The 23,479-nt window shown below is 40.8% G+C and overlaps 3 protein-coding genes across 7 annotated transcripts in view; 1 reads left to right on the forward strand and 2 right to left on the reverse strand.

Annotated features, from left to right (window-relative positions):
- The window catches only part of LOC104958895 (protein FAM222A-like), a 17,375-nt gene extending 3,772 nt beyond the window's left edge, over positions 1-13,603 (forward strand). The window contains exons 2-3 of one of the 2 annotated variants that reach the window (XM_010786724.1): positions 4,425-4,593; positions 11,798-13,603. In XM_010786724.1, coding sequence (XP_010785026.1) covers positions 4,464-4,593; positions 11,798-13,128 — 1,461 coding nt within the window. In that variant the 5' untranslated portion in view covers positions 4,425-4,463 and the 3' untranslated portion in view covers positions 13,129-13,603. The remainder of the gene's footprint in view (positions 1-4,424; positions 4,594-11,797) is intronic. The other variant, XM_010786725.1, reaches the window with a different exon arrangement.
- A 2,766-nt stretch (positions 13,604-16,369) lies between these two features.
- On the reverse strand, positions 16,370-18,140 carry LOC104958897 (glycolipid transfer protein-like). The gene is made up of 5 exons (XM_010786729.1): positions 17,924-18,140; positions 17,451-17,509; positions 17,224-17,357; positions 16,980-17,130; positions 16,370-16,734 (listed from the first exon to the last, which is right to left on the reverse strand). Exons 1-5 carry the CDS (start codon positions 18,024-18,026, stop codon positions 16,552-16,554), a joined length of 630 nt encoding a protein of 209 aa, XP_010785031.1. The 5' UTR covers positions 18,027-18,140; the 3' UTR covers positions 16,370-16,551.
- Positions 18,141-18,220: 80 nt separating this feature from the next.
- Positions 18,221-23,473, reverse strand: LOC104958896 (ARF GTPase-activating protein GIT2-like). 4 transcript variants are annotated; one of them, XR_799804.1, is made up of 5 exons: positions 23,454-23,473; positions 22,436-22,591; positions 21,143-21,206; positions 20,085-20,871; positions 18,221-19,907 (listed from the first exon to the last, which is right to left on the reverse strand). XR_799804.1 is itself a non-coding variant. In XM_010786728.1 (4 exons), exons 1-4 carry the CDS (start codon positions 23,465-23,467, stop codon positions 20,662-20,664), a joined length of 441 nt encoding a protein of 146 aa, XP_010785030.1. In that variant the 5' UTR covers positions 23,468-23,473; the 3' UTR covers positions 19,962-20,661. The 4 variants fall into 4 exon arrangements, 2 of the variants coding, with proteins under 2 accessions (XP_010785030.1, XP_010785028.1); XR_799803.1 differs by having other exon boundaries at positions 18,221-19,806; positions 19,987-20,871; XM_010786728.1 differs by lacking the exon at positions 18,221-19,907 and having other exon boundaries at positions 19,962-20,871; positions 22,436-22,588.
- Positions 23,474-23,479: the final 6 nt, after the last annotated feature.

Genomic DNA, 23,479 nt, shown 5'->3' on the forward strand with positions numbered 1-23,479 from the left:
GGGGGGGGGGGGGGGAATGTGTGTCAGAAGGTGAAGGACTTTTAAAGATTGTCTGTGTTTGTTAGTCTGTTTGTTCAGCATTTTCATACTAAAATGCTTTTTAGCTTCATTATACCACAACTGTCTTGTGATGGATATATGATTATTTTTCATGGGAGAAACTGTTATGTTAATGTGGTTTTTCCCAGACACCCAGCCATATAAATGTATGATTTACGCCCAACAGAATGCTCTGGACATCTGTCTGAATATTGCCTGACGATTGTATTTGCATACATTTTGTGCTTGTGCGTGGATTGTATAGGAAATGCTTTTTAACACTGTTGTAATTTAGCTAATCTCAATGGAAATGAAGCTCATTGTTATCAGCCGCAGGCCTCGAGTGTTCTTGGAGCGTAGAGCAGAGTGGCTCCGGGTTGTTTGGTTATACTGGATGTGAACCTTTGTGTCCTTTTTTTTTCTCCTTTTCTCCAGAGAAGGGGAAGAGAAAAATCTGGGTCCCTCTTATATGCTGCTCTGATACCAATTATGCAAACTATTATAGAATTTAACCAGGCCAGCTCTTATCGGCTAATCCAGAAGTAATAGATTCTATTAAAAATGTATGAGGGGTTTGGGGGGGGATCAGTGTGTGCATGTGTGTGTGTGTGTGTGTGGAGGGGTGTATAGAGATGAATCCGGCAGCTGCTGCAGCACTGCTGTCTAATTCTGTCTGTATGTCAGAATACTTGTCTGGTCTTCATTACTTAGACAGGCTCATAGTGCCATACCTGAAAGACAGCATAAAAGCCCTGGGTAATATTAATTATACAGCGAATGGATTGTTTTTTATGGGCCGTTTCATGCTCATTCAAAGAGACACAATGCTTTTTATCTTATTTAATGACCAATTGCTCTTTGTTAATCATTTATTCCCTCTTAAATTAACCGTCTTTGTGCTATTTCCCTTTTCTGCAATTTCTGAGTGGAAGGAAGGGGAAAACCATTAGCATAGCACTCACATGCTAATCCACCCAGAGAGTGAAAAGGGTGCTTGTCTTGGACCTTTTTCATTATCATCTAATTATTAACTGAGGATTCTGAGAACTGCTAACAGGAGCTGAGCTGGTAGGTAGGTAGGGAGGGGTGTGTGTGTGTGTGTGTGTGTGTGTGTGTGTGTGTGTGTGTGTGTGTGTGTGTGTGTGTGTGTGTGTGTGTGTGTGTGTGTGTGTGTGTGTGTGTGTGTCGTGTGTGTGTGTGTGTGTGTAGTGTGTGTGTCGTAGTGTGTGTAGTGTGTGTGTCGTGTGTGTGTGTGTCGTGTGTGTGTGTGTGTGTGTAGTGTACGTGTGTGTGTGTGTGTGTGTGTGTGTGTGTGTGTGTGTGTGTGTGTGTGTGTCATTATTCTGCGTGATTCGTGTTTGTTTAGAGGGAGCCTCCCTGTTTGCAATTTGCGTCTATCTTCACTCTGACCCTCGATGCTGTGCTAACCCATGAAAGGCTCAAGAAGGTCAGACAGATGTTCCTGGGCGATTCTTTTCTTGCTTTCAATGGCTATTTGAATGCTGCTTCTTTGTATTGTGAAACTGGTAAAAAGTAAGGCAAGGCACATTTTGTTTTGTTTTTACATTTTCTGCATGCATAGCTTTATCATATCAAGAAACTTGATCCACATAGCCTACAATTTCTTCCTGGAGTTCTTCCTATTAAAGCCTCAATATGAATGGTACTCCTATGATAATTCATCAATAGAGTTCTCAAGATAATTAGCTGACAGATATCATCAGTTAACATTTAAGGCATGAGCTCTCTGCCTGTTAAACCGAAGCAGCCATTATAAAGTCCCTCCATCACTGCCCTCACGGCTCTTCAGTTGATCTCCTCTCTCACAGCGTTTCCTCTCCTGATCCTAAGACTGACGACACATTTGGGAAAAATATAAATCTGGCATTTTGCATCCCGTCATTGACCGGGGAAGAGGCTTGAAAAACACATTTGTCTGCCATGGCATCCTTAGGGGACAGTTAGATAGACTGAAAAGCACAAGGTTTATCTCCTTGGCAGGGCCTCAGTGGACATCATCGTGCTGCTTATCAGCTGCAGGGATGTCGCAGAGAGTGGGGAAGATTTTTCGTCACAACCTTCAACTTTTGTGCTCTTTTTCTTCTTATGCCTGTTAAAAAAGTCCTTGAATATGTGCTCTTGTAAGACAATTGAATACTTACAAAGGACATATGAGAAGTGATGTCTTGCACAAAGGCAGGTTAAACGCTAAATGGATAGCTAATTGTAGAAAACTGGCTTGGAGAAAGTAACACTGACTATTATGTTAATAAAAAAGATTATTGACCTCATTTGTGAAGGTTGAGTTTAACTATTCTGCCATTTTAAAGATAGCTGACTTTGCAGTTGCCATGTACCTAATTTCTTCATTATTGCAGCCATTCATTATTGTGACGTATCCTGATATGACATTGTAAGAAAGTGCAAGACATAAAACTTTTCTGTTGAGCAGAACATTAAATGAACGGCTGGAGAACTGACACTGCTTTATAACTTAACCCAGATAATATCATGCATTCTGGGACCACTTTGATCTCCTATCGCTCTTCCCTTTTTTTCCGGGTAATTCTGCTCAGGAGTCGAAAGGCAATTTCAAGCTTAAGTTTTTCATAAAATCCTTTAAATTTAAAATGTAGATAGCAGGATGAAAGAAACCGTCATTACTTGCACTTTATGCATAATTTCTAGCTCCCTTTTCTGCTTTCAGTGGAAGTTTTTTTTCTTTAAGCCACTGCCGGCTTCCCTTGAATTATAATGCCCACCTTGATGTATTTGATTCCAGCTGCACATTATGGGAGTAATGGAAGGTGTTCCAATTCACGTCTCATTTTCTGCTGGTGAAGGGATTTCCCTGGAGAAACCTTTTTTCTGCCCTGTGTTTCTTCTGCGTGTTCGGCCCCTCCCTCTTGACAATTGTGTGGTAATGGAAGGGTTGTTGTGAAATTGCCATTATTTTCTAAATGGAATCTGACCATGCTGAGGCTTTTAGCTCTTCAGATGTGTGTGCTCAGATGAGACAGGTTGCACTGAGCGGTTTGAAGTGGGCTTGTCACCGAGGGACAGATGTTGAGCGGAGGAGGGGAGCGGGTACATGAGAGGGAAGAGTGAGGGAATCTTTTTTTGAGCACCTGAGTGAAATGAAAGCCACTCCGTCTCTTCTTCCTTTTGAGGCGAGGGTAATCATGTTTCTGCAGCTCGTCACTGAACACTCGTTCTGTGGTTGACTCGCTTTAGCTGCCCTCTGGACCCTGAGGGAGAAATGAAAGCAAAAATCCAAAAGAACCTTAAAAACTGAGCAAGAAAAAGAAGCAATCTGACAGCCGCATGCTGCAGGCTTATATTAACATTGTGAGGGACTAATGCATTGTGATTGAAATGCTGTTTCTTTCCATCGGTAATCATTGAACTTATTAAATATTTATACCCTACAAGTCGGTCGTTTTTTAGTTGCTTAGATTGCAGTTGTCTGTCTATAAGGTACCTGATATACATACATAACAGTAGCCAGGGGAGTTTGGATTTTTCAGAGCTTGCATTCAGACTTGGTGACTGAGATAATCAAAGAGAATGTCAAATGGTTTTATCGCTGAAATATTCCCTCAATGCCGGGCTTTATCTTCTGAATGATTGCTTCAATCAGGAAATCTGTATTAAGACGCCGTCTCTTTCAGACACAGTCTTTCATTTCTTCTGATATGACTTAACTCTGCTAAGACCTAGCCTTATTCTTTGGAGGGATCTGCTTTTGGCTTTCTCTGCTGATCAATACGGCCATAAATGTATGAAGAATAAACCCTGGCCTCGATGGAGTCATTGAGTCATATTATTGTCTTCAATGTACAATCCCAGCAGTTCAAAGAACTTCTGAATTTTAAAATGGTAAAAAAAATAAAAAAGTGGTGGTGCAGAATCATTTTATTTCTTAAAGAGGAAAGCCTACTTCAGGGGTTTTAGTGTTCACAAGCAAGTGTGCAGTTTTCTTCTAATGTCAGACTGATGTTAAATGCAATATTTTGAATGTGTTACATATGATTTACTTTTGGATAGATTGCCATTTCATTTGGCACTGACATACGTGTTGGTAGAGGATGAAGCCTACTGATCCTGTTTATACTCTGACTTTTCCTGTAGTTCATCCACAAAGTTGACATTTCCATTTTGTCAAATGTCTCAAGGCAATATGATTCCCATCAGCCTTAGCCACACACATGTCTAATGTGCTAACTATTTCATTTTGAACGTGGTTAACCTATAAGCTCTGAACACAGTACTATTGTGAGCATGTCAGCATGTAGCTTAAAGCACTGTAAATTTGTCTTTTTTAATCACCATTGTATTAAGTGTATTGGCTATCGAGTTAAAACGTGTGCTTCCCTTTCCTTCAGCAGGTTTACCCAGGCTGTGTGCAGTCCTAGAGAACTATCATGCTGGCCTGTATCCAGAGACGGCAGAATCTCTCGTCGCAGAGTCTGGCCTGCGCACCCAAAAGCCTTGATGTTCCACCCCCGCCATTACTGCTGTCAGTTCCCCAACTGCAGCCGTGCAGCCACAAAGGTGAGCTTATATCATGTGAAGACATTGAGCCAGCGAGGACAGATACCACCAACTGTCTGCCTCGGTCATGCTCCTGAGTTACTTTTTAATCAATCATGTTCACCTTGACCTTTCCACATGAAGCTCATGCATGGTTTTAGCGGTGCGCCAACATTTCAGCAGCTATTCTGGAATTTAAAATAATGGGCCTACTGATGATGGTGATGCCTCTTAATTGGGCAACTAATCAGAGCGCTCCTGCAGTGCATATGCATGCGGGTCAAAGTGGACTCTAAAATTACTGACTTAATCAAGTGACATACAGGGTAACTAATGACGTTCACATTTGGTGCAGAAAGTGCTCCGTGTCTGTGTTGTTTGACCTTCATCATGACTGATTATACTGCAGTCTCTCAAAGGTTGAGTGGGTGTCTCAACCTAACATGGAGTGACATTTGTGATTAGAGTTATTTTGGTTAATTGATGGAATGTGACTTATTGCAGATTTCCTTCATGGTCAGAAGCGGCCTTATTCATGTTAGTTACTCTACATCTATATTATTTCGTGCAGAGATGTTCCCGGACCATCTAGGATCACATAATGAGATCATAGTAGCAGAAATAGTAGTCTGCTGTTGGTTGCTTTTCCCAATTGCTTTGAAATTGGCTGATGTCTTTATACTATGATGCTGGCTCTGGTTTGAAGCTATTTTGAAGATCTATAACTACCTACCATTTAATGGTTCAACTGGGTGTGTATTGTAGCATTATGAAACCTCCTGAATTATATGGTCCTTTAAAGATCCTTGTTATAGCTATTGTGCTGTTATTGCTTTAAGCCTATGCTGCAATATATATATAATTTGATTTGTTTAGATCCATGGAAGGAGTTCATTTCTGAGCGATCACTATAAATGAAATGAAACAGGATGGCTCACAACATAGTCTGACAGAAAGCACGACAATGCAAATATTGACCGGTAACATTATGTACAATCTCCAACGGCGTCACCATCATTTGATTATCAATGTTAGCTTAGCGAAGGTGACACACATGCACATTTGTCTGCTGAGCAGGGCAGTGGTCAGGATTATATTTTCCATCTCATCATGTTGCTAGTGAATGTTCTGTTCATTTGCATGAGCCTGCGTTATTTCATCAAAGCTATCTCTTTTCATGTATAATAAAATCTAATCTTCCTTGAATGTGTTTTACATAGTGAACATCATTTGTGAAGTATAAAAGACACAACATTATTCTCAGGTGACCCTGTAGTGATCAGATTTCATCGACACCTGCACACACACACAGGTGTTTTCCATTAGTCTGGATAATTAGACCTGTTCTCCGGCGGATTCATGCTTGGGGCTTGAGGTACTGAAAACGGCATATATTTAAAAGCACCATAAAAAGTGTTCTTGATCTAACAGGTGCAACAAGCAGAGATGTAAAAATACCCACTCAGCCCAGAGACGAGGTCTAATCAGCCAAAAATAAGTGGAAACACCTGTGTTGTCATGGTGACAGACTGTGTAGTTAATTAACAAAAAGCATAGATGTATTTGATATGCATTTCTCCTTTATGAACTAGCCAAGCAATGCGTATCCATATGAAAATCTCTCCCAGTTACACTCCATCTCCTCCTCTCCCATCTCCTTAGGTGAAATGCCTCTGTCTTTTTTGCTATCAAATATTAATTGGGAATCAATGGCGCACTTGTCTGCTAAACGCTGGAACAGAAGGGCCTAGCTAGCCTCAGGCAGAACCAGGGGTACGTTTCTCATCCTGTTTACCTGCAGGGCCTTTCCCCCCCTTTTGAGTTTTATGTACTGCGACTGTGTGTAGCGCAGCACCCTCCAGCTCCAGCCTGACATTTCAAACACAACCGCAGGGAATAGACTGCTGATGGGAGCTCAGTCTGTGTGGCCTCTTCATTAAATGACTCGCTGTTGGATTGAGTTAGATAGGGACGGTCTTTAGTCGCTGCTGCGCCTTTCAAAGCCATTTCCATTTTTAGCTATCAATAAATGGAAGGCGCAGGACATGAAAGCCCTCGGCCCCATGCGAGTGATTTCTGGGAAACTAGGAATTATGTGATGAGAGTGAATGAGAGCTGTTCTCTGCTATCTCAGCTTGAAAGCACAGGCGCTGGAAATGCTTTTTCCCACGCTGCTGGCCTGTGCTTGGGTCGGCTCTGAGAGGGGAAAGTTTGCCCAAGCTGGGCCAAGCGGCACAGAAACAAATGAGGAGTGACACTGTTGCAAAGGAGCATTCGCCTGAGCCTCTCTGAGCACACATAACTAAGTGTTCAACCCAGAGGTTACGTCGCTCTGTGAGCACCCTTCATGCAGAGATCACTGACATGGAAGGAGGGATACATGTGAAAATGGGGTGAATGAGCGTCTGTATTCTTATTTAGTGTGTTTACGGAAAAAGTTGTAAATAGAGTATAAGTGAGATTTAAGAGTCTGTGTTCTGGTGTCAGCATGTCTACTTGTTCTGCTTCACTTATCTCCAGCTAATGGTCCTCTGGGTTGAGGAGACCACATGGAGGCATTAACTGCAATCTTCTTTAAACCCCATGAGAGATACATGTAAATGCACAAGTCCACTGACTACACTCCTGACACTTTATCTTTGTAGTGATACCACTTATCAGACCAGTATCAATCAATACGTTTGAGTCAAATGACTGACTTGTTTCAGTGAGAAGCTAAGAGAATTAACATTGAACTCTGAGCTTCCTACGCTCCTTTCAGCCCATTGTTTTGGTTTTACGTGCTTCATTGTTGCATTTTGGAACAAAGCACGGAGCTATGGTTTCTGATTTTATTTGAAATGACCTAGAATCTGAGACTTAACAGATGTATTCTTGTTTTTGATTTACAATGCTCTAAATTCTCACCCTTAATTGTACGTCTTTTAGATTCTACATTTTCATTAAAGAGCCAGATATTTTCTCACACAGTTGTGTTTTGGAATGATTTGACTAATACAGAGTTGGATGTCCATTCAAGCTGTATATGTTTAGTAATTTACATATGATATAAATGACTAAATATATTTCTCAATGTTGACCTAAATTAAGGGGAAAAGCTAACAGCTGCTTCTTTTAATGTTATTACTCCGTCTAATCAGCACATAGTCAATTGCAGAGGCCCGCCTCAAAGAGATGAATTAAGTCAGGGCCAATTAATTACATGGCTCTAATGACATGTGCATAGAGGAGGTTGCCATGGTAATAGAGACATAGGTCATACATGCATTTGGGACAGTGCTGTGCTCAGTCCCTGGTTATTAAGGCGGCAGAGAGTATTTTAAATATCAGGATTATTGGTGCTGTAAACAAATATCTGTGCCTGCTGAGAAACACTGTTCTGTAATTAACCAGCAGTTCTCAGTGCCATGTTCCTGCTGAGGATTAGACACTGGTAAACATGTTATCGCACCAAGTGTTGCACGATAAGTATTCAGCACAACATCAAAGACCTGTGGGATTTCATTTCTGGTTGTTCAGCTCACATGCACAGATATTAACAAGGAATAATGTATGCATGTTCAGTTTTTATCTCATGTGGGAAGGCGGTGGTCATTCTAATGGTTCTCTTATGTTATCCCTCTGGGTATAACATATTTGGAAGCCGTGGTTTTCGCAATGAGCCTGTCCAAGTGCCGTTTTCAGTTCTGCCTCTGGGGCTTGTTTTGCCCATAAATTAGTGATTAACTGAAACTGCTCCGAAACAATGAGGTCTCCGCTCTAATCTGGGGGGAAATGGCTTCAAGTGTGACCACAGGAAAAAGATTAGCCAGTTTAGAGTGGCACAAAGCATCGAGTGGGATTGTATGGGGGTGGAATATGGGTTATGAAAGACCATGTATAAATAACTGAATGGTTCGAACTCAATGTATTCCCTCCTTAATATTTTCAGGCTTAAACTACAATAATCTATTTCCTTTAAGTCACACACACATAATAAATCAGGCCTGGTGGTGATTGAGAGTTTATAATTGGCCTCCTACCCCCAACTGTGCACGTCCCCTGCTTGGAAAGAGGAAATCGGGATTAGGTGTTTCCTATGAAAGTGTGCCAGTTTTACTCAGCGTGGTGCCACAACAGTTGAGCAGCATGTTTAATGCGTGGAGCCCCCTTCCAACCCAGAAAACATTCAAGCCTGGCTGCGGGGACCATTAAATCTATCCATCGAGGATTGCAGATGCAACAGTGTCATTATGCAGATTTTTGAGGAAAACAGAAAGATAAACAAGCTTTTTCCATCCTGCGTAAACTACTTCAATCAAAAAAGCAATTGGGGGAAAATGTTAAGGGTCAAAGAATTTGAATTTGTAAGCACTGCAGGATGCTCTGGGGCACGGTTGTTCGCTAAAAGTGGCTGGCGCTCTGTTTCCTGTGCTGTTTTTCCGTCTGTGTCAGAGTGAAGCGGCGTGCAGTCTGCAGGTTCAGGGTGATTAAGTGCTTAAGGTCAGACTGCTAATTATCTTCCTGACGTTCCTCACCTGACAATAGCTGCCATTTCCCTGTTGTCATGTGAACAGCCTCATATTTGTTTCCATGTCTCGTCATTATTTATTTCTGTCTACAGTGGCTGTCAATAAAACAAACCTGTACAAAGAGATACTAGTTGAGAATCTAAACGAGGAACAGATGTTTTTGTTAACTCATAAAACAAGACCTGTTTTTGGTGTGTCTTTAGTGTATGCAAAACCATTTCTTCTGGCCTATTTGCTTATGATAATCTACTAAAAATGCAAACCTACTTTAATATAGGCATGAATTATTTCCTCTCCTTAGGGCATTATGATTAAAGGAACTCGTGTTGGAATTGTAACATTCTCATCTGCTAGGTGAAAATATTTACTAATTCAGTGGCTCATACATTTTTGTGCTGCAGTTCCAAATTCCTGGGATACAAAGGGGGCCAAGGAGCTGACAGATAATTGCAGCGTGATAATAATTAAGAAGCTCGGCCTTATTTGAAAAAGTGTACTTGTTTGTTTGCTTGTTTTCAGGATAAAGGCCAAAATGAGCTGGAAGCGACTGATGCATGTTTTAAAATGCTCCCTTTTTAGAGTGCAAATAACCTCTTTGAACACCTGCAGAGAACCATAGAGGTTAAACCTGATGCACTTCTTCAATTATCACTGTCACCAGTATGCATGTGCCCTCATGTTGAGCTTGGGTGAGGCCGCACAGTAGGCTTGCTTGGCACTTCTAAAAGGGAATGACTGCCAGATTGTAATTAATGAAGCACACATTTTAGACACTTTTTAACTTGGGTGTGTTCTGCAGGAAGGAAGACTGTAAAGAATGACTTCAAGGTTAAGTTTTACAGCCACCACATGCTTTGGGACATATGCTGTGTTCAGTTTACGGCCATTTAACATCACTGATTGGTATTAAAGTCCCCGAGATTGAAACAATTACCTCTGGTTATAATATAGGACAGCGTGTAGTGTCTGATCATAATTTTTCACCACTTGCTTCAGTCAGGATCGGCTAAAATGATCCCCTTTCTATGCATATGTCTCACAGTAGCAGTCCACAGATGATAAATATGTGAATGCAGAGTGGGGATGGCCTATTTGCTAATGAGGTTTCCATAGTGCCCGCGTTGAGGCAGCCACAGTGGGAAGTGCAGCTGTGTTGTGTCTCCATGGCTCTGACAGGGCTGTAATCTCCGGACTAACAATATCAGACACCCTGTGAAGACGTGTTAGCATTCAAAGCGTTTGAAGTGTTTGTGGAACAGCAAGCCAATCGCAGCATGCAGAGCTCCACAACGACATTTTACTGAACAACAAACGGCTGAAATGCTTGTTTTGCTATATCATTTATCTTTTAAATTGAGTTATATTATCCCAGGCAGAACATAGACAAGATTTGTGCAGTGGTGCCAATGCTGGTGTTTGTCAGATTTATGATCCTTCTCATCATCTAAGCTGGTGGTTATGAAGCTCTACATGTCCTTTCTGGTAATAAATATTCAGCTTTTAGCCGTAGGGCAGATATCATGATTGCAGCTGGCTTTTTTCCCCCTTGTCACCTCTTTCAAATCTTGATTTTGTATACAGTTTGAACACCTCTCCAACATCCCATAAGCTTTGCTTTTCTATTGCAGCACTACATCTCGCTACATAATAAGCAGTGTTTTGCTTTGTTATATTTCTCTGTAGAATTCACTCATGCTTCTGGCACCATGGTGCTGTTCCTTCAGTTCCGCTGGGAGATTGCTGGATGGATTGAACACTCCGCCTTACCCTTTTTCCTCCATTTTATACACCCAATTTCTTTCTTTCATGAGATGGATCTTGTAGATTGATTCATTTTCACAGTCGGGAGGCTCACTGTAGGCCAGAAATGAAATGAACTCCCAAATCAATTTCAAATGGGAACAACAAGTGATCTCTCCCCTGCATAGCTGGAATTGGTTTTGTTATTGAAAATGAAATGAAGTGTTTTGTTTTTATTTTGCGCCCCTTTTATTGCCGATTACAGCCTTGTTCTTTTGCCTGCTATGATTTCTGCTGTATAGGTTAATTTCACCGCCTTTTCTCTTTATGTCAGGAGTTCCATAAAAGTGTCACTCTGAAAGGTGGCGGTAATTTCTACCAGGTGATTTATTGTTTTTAAATGGGGCGCCTTTTCCACCTTTCCTTTGTCGCCGGGAGTTAAGCAGGCATGAAATTGCCAGAATAATAGTGTTTAAATCCAATCTTAGTTTGTCCCGTCAGCTTTCCGGCACACAATTCAATCAGCGGTTCTCTTTGTGATTGCTCTTTTCCATTTGCATCAACTTTTCCCTCACAGTTTAGGCTCCAAGCTTTCACAGTAGAATCGGTTCAGGTTCATAAAAGCATAAAGTGGAACCAAATTTTCATAGGCAGGAACCGGTGTTGCTCAAATCCTGCTGTGGCTTAACGGCTAAATGTCATCAAATAAATCTCATTGGAGCCATTTCAGTTAAATGAGGTCCTCCCTCCTCCTTCTCCCAATTCCTGCCTTTTGATTTCCCAGGGTAACCTAATTTTGGGTTGAACTAAGTCTGAAATAATTTCATTAGGCACTGATCAAACAGGGCTGGAGGTGTTTCCCTCCTTAAAATGTGTTTATAGGACATGGTGATGTCTGCATTTCCCCCCCAAAACAAGTTTCAAATTTAACTGAAAATATACTAATCATTAGTTTCCGTCTTCTTTTTTCCCAGGCGAGCCAGCCTCCATGATTTCTCGGTACCCTTCTCCTGCACAGTTGGATGCTTTTGCCCAGAAGACCGCCAACAACCCTCTGTCCATCAAAATCTTTCCATCTGAGGTCCGGGTGCCACAGCATAAACAGATAAACAAAACCGTCAACGGGTTAGACACGACAGGCACACGCAGTGACTACTCCCACCTGTACACAGGAGGCCACCAGGGGCTGTTGGCCATCATCAAAGCCTCCGTGTCAGCAAAAGGTGTGCTAAAAAACTCAGAGGGCAGGAGGACTAAACATGTAAACAGCCAGAATCCTGTGGCACCGTACAATAATCCTCTGAATAATGGCTACACAGTCAGACACGGGCATAAGGCCTATCATATAAGCTCATGTAAGCCCCATGATGTTCCCATTGAGACACTGTGTTCCAGCTCAGGCATGGCTTCCGGAGATCAGAGCCTGGCCCCCCAGTCTGAGCTGGCAGAGGTTCAAAGCTTGATGAGGCAGATGAGCCGAGTCCCCCACAGCCAGGCCCTGCAGCTGGGGGGGGAGGCTCGAGCCAGCCCCTATCTGCAGGCTGTGGCCGCGGTGGCACACTCAGACTCCGATTTTGTGCTGGGATTGCCCCCCCAGAGCAGTCTCGCCTTCACAGGGGCGGTGCTCCCGACACAGAGTGCAGACAGAGCCAAAGCGGGATACTTGGAGAAGGGAGAGTACTCCGTGTGGCAGCATAAACCTCAAATCCAGCCGCCCTATCAGCAGGGAGCCATGAGGATGTACAGTGTGAGTAACGGCGCTCAGAGGCACAGAGAGGACGAGTCCCCTGAAACCTGCCACCCTTTGCCCCCCCAGATGGCGTACAGACCCCATCCTGCCAGTGTGGAGCGGGTCAGCAGCTCTTCTCTGAGCTGCATGCAGGGGGAGTTCTCTATGGGACAGTACTACGCTCCACTCTGGGACTGCACCCCTAATAGCGACTGTTATCCTTCTCAGGTGCTGGCGAGCAAGCCTATAGACCTGGGGCTCTCACACCCCCATCTCCACCCCCACCCAAACCGCCATCCACACCACCAACCGCAGAGACATCATCCTCAGCTCCACCCTCCTCATATCCAGGCCTACAGCACAGACCAAAACCTCTGTTGTGGGCTGCCTAGTTCCAGCCTGTGCCACGCTGCGGTACTCAGCAGCAGCCTGCAGTCTCTGGAGTGCCTCATCAGTGAGATCCACCCTCCCTGCATCAAAGAGAGCATGCTGGGACGTGGTTACCAAGCCATGGGGATGCCTCCGCTACTGGAGCACCACCAACAAACACACATCCAGCTGCCCGTCTACAGATAAGAGCTGGTGGGGGCTGCCAAACAACGGGACGCAGAAGTGACAAAACCTTTTATAGAGGATGGAAGTTTAGACGTCTGTGAGAATGAGACATGGGTTTGTAGTTTGTGCATGTACTGTATTTGTAGAAGGCTTTGTGTTATGAGCCTGAAACAGTAACTGATAATCAAGACTTAAGATACAGGTTTATCTTATGGATGTTCTATTTTTTATATCTGAAATGGCCATCATATATGCCTGCTGTTCCTCATTAAATATTGATGCTGAGCACCTAATCAGAATTTCCCCATTTCATTTGAACATGTATGTATTTTGCAGATGTTTGGATTCCCCTGTAGGCTTTTACAAAAAATAGAAATGTACTGAACTGAAATAATCATTGGTACCCCTCTGAAAACATGTACTTGAGTCTGGAAAGGATGGTTTGGTGAATATAGGTTTTCCTTAAAATGGCTTCTTATTAGAACATTCCTAAATATTAAATGAACATTTGGTTGTCTGCTGCTTTGTTGTTACTCAAAACCCACCAGGCTTCTGCAGTATGATGCAAATTGACTGGCTGCTGTATGGGGAAACATTTTTGATAATTTGTATACAAATGTGAATATATTATTTAGTTACGCAGCCATAGAGAATGTTACGTAACTTAACATTTATTGATTTCATGTATTCATGCTCAGCACAATGTATTACGACTGTTGCATATCCAAATCAACACTGTGGCGATTCAGGCCAGGCAAGATGTGCCCTTTGGTTGTTTTTCTTTTTTGATTTTAAGAGATTGTTTCTTGAATGAAAAGGGTTGTGACAGTGTTACACAACACCTGGGTGTATATGAGTGCCATGTTAGAGAGCAGGCCACCTTATATCTAGGGCTACATTATCTCTGATGGTGTAAGATGTATGACTGAGTAGTTCTTTCTGTGTCTGCACTGGTTCTGTAATAATATTTATTTATGTCAGCCTGTTGAGTTATAAGGCAAACTGTCTATAATTATAAAGTGCAATTATTATATATGAAAATGTGAGCGCTCTCCATGAAGTATGTTGTTGGAATAACTACATTTTGCAATGTATGACCCTAATCCCTCAACCCTTTTTTGCCTCTTCTCAATAAGGATTGTCAAGTAAATGACATTTTCTAAACCCAACATATAGTTTTTGTTATTGCATATTATTACTCATTATTTGACATGTCGCTGAGAATTATAATGTTATTATTATATTCATGAACAATAATCTAATTGTGTAAAGATGAGTCATATTTCTGGTTTTATTGCAAAGAGATTTAAAGCTCAACCACCTGGCTAGTTTTTATTCTTCAATCATACATCTCATTTTTATTAATGTCTCCTTTCACTGCAGGATCTCAGGTTTTAATGGGATGTAAATCAATCCTTGGCTGAAAGATATTGGACTGGTTCCTCTATATACGAGTTTAAATAGCTAATTTTGTTATAGTGAATTACGTTAGTCGAGATGGATGGACATCGCTTGAGGCAGAAGACATTGAATACTTCAAAATACATATGTGGAAATGAAAATGTACAGGCCACCTCTAAAATTACATTTATGTATGAAAAACACATGATATCTCGAAGATGGATTCCACATTATGTAGAAATGGGCTTGCTGTTACCCAGCTATTAAATTGCTAATCGTAGATAGCGGTGGGCCTGCTCTTATTTTGCTTCATTTGTCTTCCTAAATTGGATTCTATAGCAGTAATTTGTTTTGGGTCACCATAGAAAAAAAAAAACATTCTAAGTAGACCATTATAAAACAAATATGCTGGATGTTGTGAATAATGGCATTAGGTGCACTGTTTGGAATGAATCTGCAATATTCAATTGATGACCTCATTGCAGATAACCTATTTCAGAGTTAAAGGTCAGTGGCTTTGTCATTGAGGCATTGTCGTAAATGATTTCCTGTCTTTAGCCTATTGTGTCCTAGCTTAGCTCGGAGCTTTTCCGTCCTATCTGTCAGCCGGGACAGGCCAGGCCGCTGTGCTGATAAACCTTCAGGATTACAGACATGCTGCTCTTCCTCTCGCTCTGAGACGATTAGCTCAGGCTCCTCTGGGAGAGGAACCAGAGCCACATGGCCTCTGGGACACACTTCAGATAAGTAAGACTGGCCAGAGGAAAAGGCTGCTTGATGTGGGGGATTAGGAGACACAAAGAAGAGAGAGGATTTTACTCCAATTTACAGCAGATGTTTGAGTGTTCAAGATCATTTTGGTTTTTAAAAAGAAATCTGCAATCACCCTCAGAAATGTCTTTCAGAGAGCAAATCAATTTGTGGTCAACCAAAAGAGCTTTTGAAAATGCACAAATCCACTCTTGCAAAATTACAAACATAAATCAGAACTGCTGTTTAGAGTAATTTAAGATCTGCCTATGACTGGAACTGTATCTAAATTGCATATCAGTTTTTTTCCCGCAGGAACATAATTAAAATATTGTATTAGCTGGAACACAGATGTCAAGTAAGTAAATATCGCCACCTAGAGAACAATTCATGAACTTTAAGTGTGATGTTCATTAAGACACTTGGTAGTTACAATTATATTTTTATTTTAAGTCATACTTTAAAATCTTATGATTAAACACGTTTGATCATACTTCATTACCAGCCTGTGCATAGAGAAAATGCAGATATAAGTTATTAATAAATGTATGAAGTGATGTGCTGTCCGCTAACATGAATAATTTGGTTTGACATTTTAATGCTGATAAAAGAAGTCACATCAGATCTGACAAGGAGGAATAAAATAGGCCATAGAACCATAGATACAATACAAACAAAAAGGTCTAACACACCTTCTATTGAACACAAACACACTCCGGTTAAGCCCTCTGATACAATTGTTCTGGCTCTGCTAAATGTAGCTTTGAAGGTAAAATGGAATTGCAAACATCTTTTTTGCTTAGCTTTGGATATGCTTGCAGTAACACCAAGGCACAAGTGGAATAATGCACTGCTGAAACAAGCTGTTTAATTTTAAACTACTTCAAGGGCTGCTTCAGGAGGTAGAAAACATTTGAAATGTAAGGTTTTAACATATATTGTGACGTGTAATAACAGTGTTTACAGACTTGTTCAATCTCTTTGTGGAATACATTATATTCCACCTGTTTTTGTCATAAATAAAACACACAATAACATCCTTCTGCACAGTACGAGCTGCTGTAGAAAATCCTTAAATTATTTAAATCAAACAAATAACCCTTTGTTATGTTTTAAAATCTTAAGGCATTTTCATGATTTTAAGACCAAATATACCATGGTAATTTTAAAAAGGAATAATCAAAGTAATCATAAATACCACACTGACAGAAAGAAAAAGTAATTCAATTAAAAACAACTTTTAAAAAACTGGATTCGTCTGAACCCTGAGAGGTGGACAGATGTCCCGGGACGTCACACAGTGTAGTCCAGCTCGGCTTTCAGATTGGTGTACATCTCGTAGATGGCATCTACAGTGGCAGTGTAATTCACCAGAAACTGACGCACATTTGCAAGACAGTCCTCCTCTTTCACTTCCTCTCCTTTTGACAGAGCTTTGAGGAAGTTTGACTTGTATGGAGCTGCATGTAATGCTACCTGCAACGGGAAAAAATATCATTTAGGCTAACAGTAATGTAGAGGTAAATACAGGGTTATTATTACCAAGAATAAAATAATACTATAGCAAAGAATAAGATGGAAAATTATAGCAGAAACACATTATTTAATGCAACTCAGAAAAGCAACAAAGCAGGATAATCTATGGTGTGGTCCGATTTTGTCCACTTTCAAAAATATTTCCATAAAATATTAAGAAAAACATAAAGAGAAATTTTCCTCACATGGAAAATCTTTTGTACAATCCAGCCGTGGTATCTCTTCAGCGCCTGTTCATATGCTCTGGTGATATTAACCCGAATTAGGTTGGGGTTGTTCTCATCTCTTTCTCCATCTGCCAAACTCTGCAGCAGGATCTGTATGAAACGGAGACCCCTGCAGGAGAGACAAAGCATACCTTTGTTTTAGTTCAGCAGCTGAATATTCAACATACAGTATGACATAACATTAAGCTTATGGAGTGTTAACCTTTTCAGCCACATCAAAGCTAGTGTTGCTCCAACTTTAGGCCACTCTGCTGCATGGGCTTCTCGCTCTGCCTCCACAATGTCCTGCAGGGTGACGTACTTTGCAGGATCCTTCATGTAAACTGCTCTAATTTTCTGAAAAAGGCACATTGGGGTTGAGTTTGCACGTTACATATTTGTGACAGTGCTATGAAAACACACCAGAGTCCTAATAGATCTGTATCTTACCGTTATGTTGCCATTAATGTCTGATTTGATGACTGAAAATACATTTGATCCCAAGCAGTCTGAAAGAGAAACAGACATTTGAGAGCAAAGCAATAAAATATGAATGACTTCATCACACAAGTCCCTGGCACAGAGGGGAGGATGAATACAGATCAGCCTTGACGTGAATACACACAGAGGGAGGAAAATACAGTGAATGCATAGTCTCTAGTTAAAAAGGCACAATGAGGCCAATGTTTGCTCTGCTCAGTGTGTAAACAAAGAGTTTCTCTAGGTTAAACAGCTGGGTCCGACCCCTCACCGTGACCCAGCAGCAGCTCCACTTCTGGTATGTGTAAAATAACTACGATTTGACGGGTCACTTGAACGTGTCATGGGGAACAAGTCAGCCTTCTATGAACCGTGAATGCGATAACATCAACAGTCGCCTCCAACACTAAAGTTTTATCGAGTTCAAGTGGGGGTATACTCACCAAAAAATGAAGGAATATGAGACACAGCCTCCAAAAACAACTTTGTGTCTATCGCCTTGTCAGGAGGCAGGTCTTTGAATTGGTTATCCAGTAGAAGAGCCATGGTCTTGCCGTGTGAAAGCGGTAGCAGCGAGCAGCTTTCGGCCGAAAGAACCCGGAACTCTTGTGAGGTTGGTGTGGTGGGGGAGCGCCGTCAGCCCCTATCGCTTTCCTGCTCCTCCAACAGGTGGGACTTTATACATGGGCGTGCTAATACCGCTGTTTGTTCATCACACAAGTACACACACGACAATGAGATATTTGAAGTATGAATTATACTTTATTAAACCTAAGGCAGGAATAGTTTTCAACCACAGAGGCAGTGGCAGGCTAGAAGTTACAGGATATCAAATGTCAGGGTTGAAACCAGGGGTGGAAAGTAACTGAAAACATTTGTATTTTAGCTTTTGACAAATGTACTTTAAAATATATATTTTGTAATCTTAAAATGTGTTTTTTTTTTATATAGCCTAGAGAAGGATTTTTCTTATTTAGTAATCCTTTGGATTAATAATTGGTTGGAACAAATACACAATATATGGAAGCCCATTGCTGCCAGTGAGAGCAGGCACCAATGAACTTCAATATTTTTTTATTTAAAAAAAATATATCTTGCAAGTCATTATGATGATTGACATCCTCAAAATAATTACTTGGTATCTCAAAGAAGGTATTTTTGATATAGTACGTCATTATTTCAGGAAGTTTATCATTAAAATGACTTGCAGGAACTTTCAAGACTGCAAATCTTTAAAGAGGAAATAAGACGTTCTTCTTTTACAAACGAAAGCTGGATTATTAAGGAATAAAATGCAAACTTCAGCAGTTCATTACACTCAGGGGTTTTTCCAAAGATAACTTGGTCTGGTATGACCACTAGTTTATAGTGGCTACAGTTGGATAACTTTAAATAGACGTTGAAGCATAATGGACTGAGTTACTGGAATGTTACATCGTTTTGCATTAAGAACATCTGTCCACATGTATAATTAATTGTTAGAAAATAACAATACTTTTGCATGGTCAAAACATCCTGAAAAAAAGATGCAAACATAATTTTTTTAATTAAGTGATTAAAAAAAAAAAAAATTATACTGCCTAGAGTAGACTGTGCAATGCAGTTACAAAACAAGCTTGTAAGCAAACCAACGGTTTTGGTCCAAAACAAAAAATTACTTTAAAAATAAAATGAATACTTTAATGGTGTAATCATCATTTTAATAATCCTCTTTTTGAGTCTTAAACCTGTTCTCCATCCAGGCAACCTATTGAGAAAGCTTTTCTACAGCTACTTGAGTAATATTTAATTGTCGTTGTTGGCGTGTGCAGTGTTTTCTGGTTAGCTTTACACCCCTGGTTGAGACTGATCTGGCTCACAACAACAAGTGAAACATAAGACCCAAGTTCTACTCTAACTTTAAGGGCACATTAATTTCAGTGATTGTAAACCATAGCTGTACGCATGTGACCACAGGTAGCATTGAACACACTGGAGTTAGAGCACCACACCAAATAGACAGAGATCACAGGTTGCCCATAACTCACTGCCAGCTGAGACGTCCCAAACCTCAGAACAAAAGTTAGTCTGCGAGGAGCATCATGTTAAACAAATCTTATGAAAATAAACATTAATATTTTCTTAGAGGTATGACACACAGTTCATAAATAGAATAGCATTTGGGTTATTTTGATAAAGAATTACATAGATACATACATCTTATATATTTGCATAATGCTATTAAAATTGATTCAAAATGGGTTTCACAGGGGCCATCGAGGCCATCTCTGTGACAACTGCGCCCACACACACACACACACACACACACACTCACTCACTCTCTCTTCTCTCTCTCTCTCTCTCACACACACACACACACACACACAACATCAGAAGTATGGCTGTAACATTATAACTCCAAGAACTACTGTCACTTTGCTGAATCCCCTGCTGGAGCTGCTGGATGGANCTAACACACACACCTGTCGAACATACACACAACTGCGCCACACACACACACACACACTCTCTCTCTCTCTCTCTCACACACACACACACACACAACATCAGAAGTATGGCTGTAACATTATAACTCCAAGAACTACTGTCACTTTGCTGAATCCCCTGCTGGAGCTGCTGGATGGAATGAAGGTTTGCACACCATTTGTACTGCTGGCCTTACATGGTGCTCTATGCACTGAAGCTACTTTCATAATCACCAAACAAACATTTGAACTCTAAGCAAGTGGCATCACAATGGTTCAAGACTAAAATACTGTCATTGCATCTTAAAAACATTTCAAATAAAAAAAGGAAAATAAACAGATGACAATGGTGTAGATAAAAGGTGTATCTATATGATGACCTCTATGTGGAAAGTACAATGTAGAAGGCTTGTTGTTCTTTGTTTATATACACACAACATTGCACTTTTGGATTTTGTGTGGAGTAAACTGTTATCTCTTTGTGAGGTTAGGAGGAGTAACAGATTTGTTTGTTTACTCTGTATTACCATGATACAAAAACATCAAAATAATCTTTAGATTGGTCTGTTACATGGGGCATCTTGTTTTTTTTTAAGGAATGTACGTAAATAATTGCCGACTAATTAGAAAAAATTGTGTTAACACTGATTAAACAAAAATTAGCGGTATCTAAATCAACTATTTTGGGTGCATCAGGAATGTCTTTGGATTTTTAGTTAGTTATTGTTTTCTTTGGTTGTCACGGTGACAAGTTGCTTGGCAGCTTTGGCAATGTCATAGGCGCACTGGATGACCTGCTGAGTGACCAGCTGGATGTCCGACGGGCAGGGGTTGTGCTCTGCGGCCTTCTGGCACTCTCCGTGCAGTCGGCTGGCGCTGGACGTGAGGAGATACAGAGAGCCTCGAACCGTGTCCGAGGACGGCCTCTGTGAGGGGGAAGGAGCGATGATGGAGACTTGATAAGATGACAACCACCATAAATAAACCCTCATTGTAGTCAGCAGGCTGTGTGTGTCAGTAAACATAAAGCAAAGTAATCTGATTAACTGTACATATATAACTAAGTCATGCAATGAACAGGTCCTACCTTGTCTAGACAAGTCATTAAAAGGTTCCCTTTGGCTGTTTTCAAACAAAAAATAAATCCCTTAATTGCTCGGGGGATGGATTTGAAGCTGTGGGTCGGAGTCATCTTACCTTGGGAAACAGGGCGGCCATCTCTTTCACAGCCACGCAGATCTTTTCTGAACAAGGCAGGAAGCTGAGGGAGATAAAGACAAAAGGCTGATCAACCACTCCTGTGCCATTTATAGATACAACAATGCTCAACAGCTAACATTACGAGAAAGAGCAGCCTGAGGCAAGATTCCCTGTGCCAACAGTAAGCACTCTTTAGAAATACAGCAGACTGCACAATTTAGATCAAATTTGAGATGTTTGCACAAACTTATAACAACAATGACTGCTTTTTGCACAGCTCTGTAAACATTCAGAATTTATGACACACTGCCCATCTACTGTATTTGATTATGAGCTGACATATAGCTTGGATGGTATGTGTCACCAAAGCAACAAAAAAAAAAAAGAGCAAATACAACACTGGGCTAGCAAAGGCTTCAAAGTAAACAGCTGTCATCAACATCATGACTTGTACTCAAAGTGAAAGCAGTTTCATTTGCCCGGAGAGACCAAAGCTCTAACAGAAGGAGCCTCGAATCACACTGAAAGCCGACATTAGGCCCCTGACTCCTTGGGAAAGCACTTACTATAGTAATAAATGAAACAACAGTATGTGTGCACATTAGGGCCACTAATAGAGATCAAATTGAAATGATGTTTTTTCCAGGAACCACTTTCTTTGAATTTTAACCCTTGAGAATATCTCTTAAATAGTTTAGATTAAAAAAAATTGAAAGTGAAGAAAAACTAGGATCGGGTAAAATGGACAACATCCAATATCTCAAAACATCATGATAAAAACCAGGAAAATATTAACAGTAAATTGTTACTGTAAACAGACACGGATGAATAAAGAAAACCAGTTTGACTACACTAACTTGCTGTGGATTTGGCCGGTCGCAAGGGAATAGATGGTCATGTGGTGTTTCCTGTCAGCTGCATTTCAAGAGCCACGGTTTACCCCCGGCAGACACAGTTTTCAAGACAGAGGCTACGCTATAAAAAGGCTCAAATGACTGAGAGCTGCTGGTTTACTATAACTATAAAAATTGCCATTAAATCAGATGTTAATAAGTCACTGGTTAGCTGGCTATTATAATCCAAACCCATCATAGTTCTGGGCCCTGGGGTGAACTATTGAGAACAGCTGACCTAGAAGCAGCTTAAAGAGAATGAAATACTATTTACTATTGACAGGCAGAATGACAGAAATACAGCCATGAAAAAAACATAAAGTCTATGCTTTTATTACAGCACGTAAATGAATAAGGTGGTTTGTTTTTGAATAGTTTTCTATTAGTCATAAACTACCTTTCATGCTTGGTCTCCTGGGCGGCTCTCAGCAGCTCCTGAATGTTCTTGGTGATCTGCTCCGTCTTACAGATGACGTCCTCTGTGCACGGCAGGGTGCCATCGTCCTCACCCTCCTCTCCGTGTGCCACTGATTCAGAGGATGGAAGAGGGCTGCTGCAAATAAAAACAAAGAATGGCTTTTATCCTGAGGGTGCCAAAAACAAAGTCTAAGCGCAGAGGGGACGGTGCTTTCTCTGCTGCCGCCCCTAAACTGTGGAACGACCTTCTCTTGTTAATCAGACAGGCTCCCACACTGTCTGTTTTTAAATCCCGTCTTAAAACCCACCACTTCTCCTTAGCATTCGTAAACAAGTAGATTGTTGCTTTTATTTGCTTTCAGTGGTCTATTGTTTGTACTATAAGGCTGTTTTTTTTTTGTTTTTTTATTATTACGTTTATTCTGGTTTGTTTTGTGTTTGTATCTTTTATTTTAAATGTATTTATTTTATGTTTTGTGAGCTTATCTCTCTGTACAGCACTTTGGTCTGAAGGTTTTAAAGTGCTATATAAATAAAGTTGGATTGGATTATCACAGCTGACACACAGACAAAGTTTATATAATTTATCTTGACAAGCCATCACAATGTGGGGTTTATAAGGTGCTGAATGAACCAAACTCTTGTGAAAAACCAAAACTGCACAAAAACTCTTTAATAGTAGTCAACATAAAATTAACTTTTAATGTGCTACAGTCGGTATTCAAGAACAAGCTTCATCCATATAGCTACTCAACCAGTAGGCAAGAGAGATGACTGTTCAAATCGAGGCCTCTTTTCAAACATCTGTCAAACCTAATATTAGTCTAGCTTCCTCCTCTTTCTTTGTGTGACCTTTAATTTTGAATAGCACTGCTACGATGATGTCACCATTCCCAGAACCTGGATTTCTATTGTGTTGAAAATGTATAAATTGGTTCAAACCATCACAGAGAAAACATTTGGACAGTTGTGTATAAAGTTAAAACAAATGTTCTCACCCAGCCTCCTCCATTTCAGAGTGGTT

This window comes from Notothenia coriiceps, unplaced genomic scaffold, assembly GCF_000735185.1.
Source record: "Notothenia coriiceps isolate Sejong01 unplaced genomic scaffold, NC01 NC01_scaffold00029541, whole genome shotgun sequence".
Taxonomy (NCBI): domain Eukaryota; kingdom Metazoa; phylum Chordata; class Actinopteri; order Perciformes; family Nototheniidae; genus Notothenia; species Notothenia coriiceps.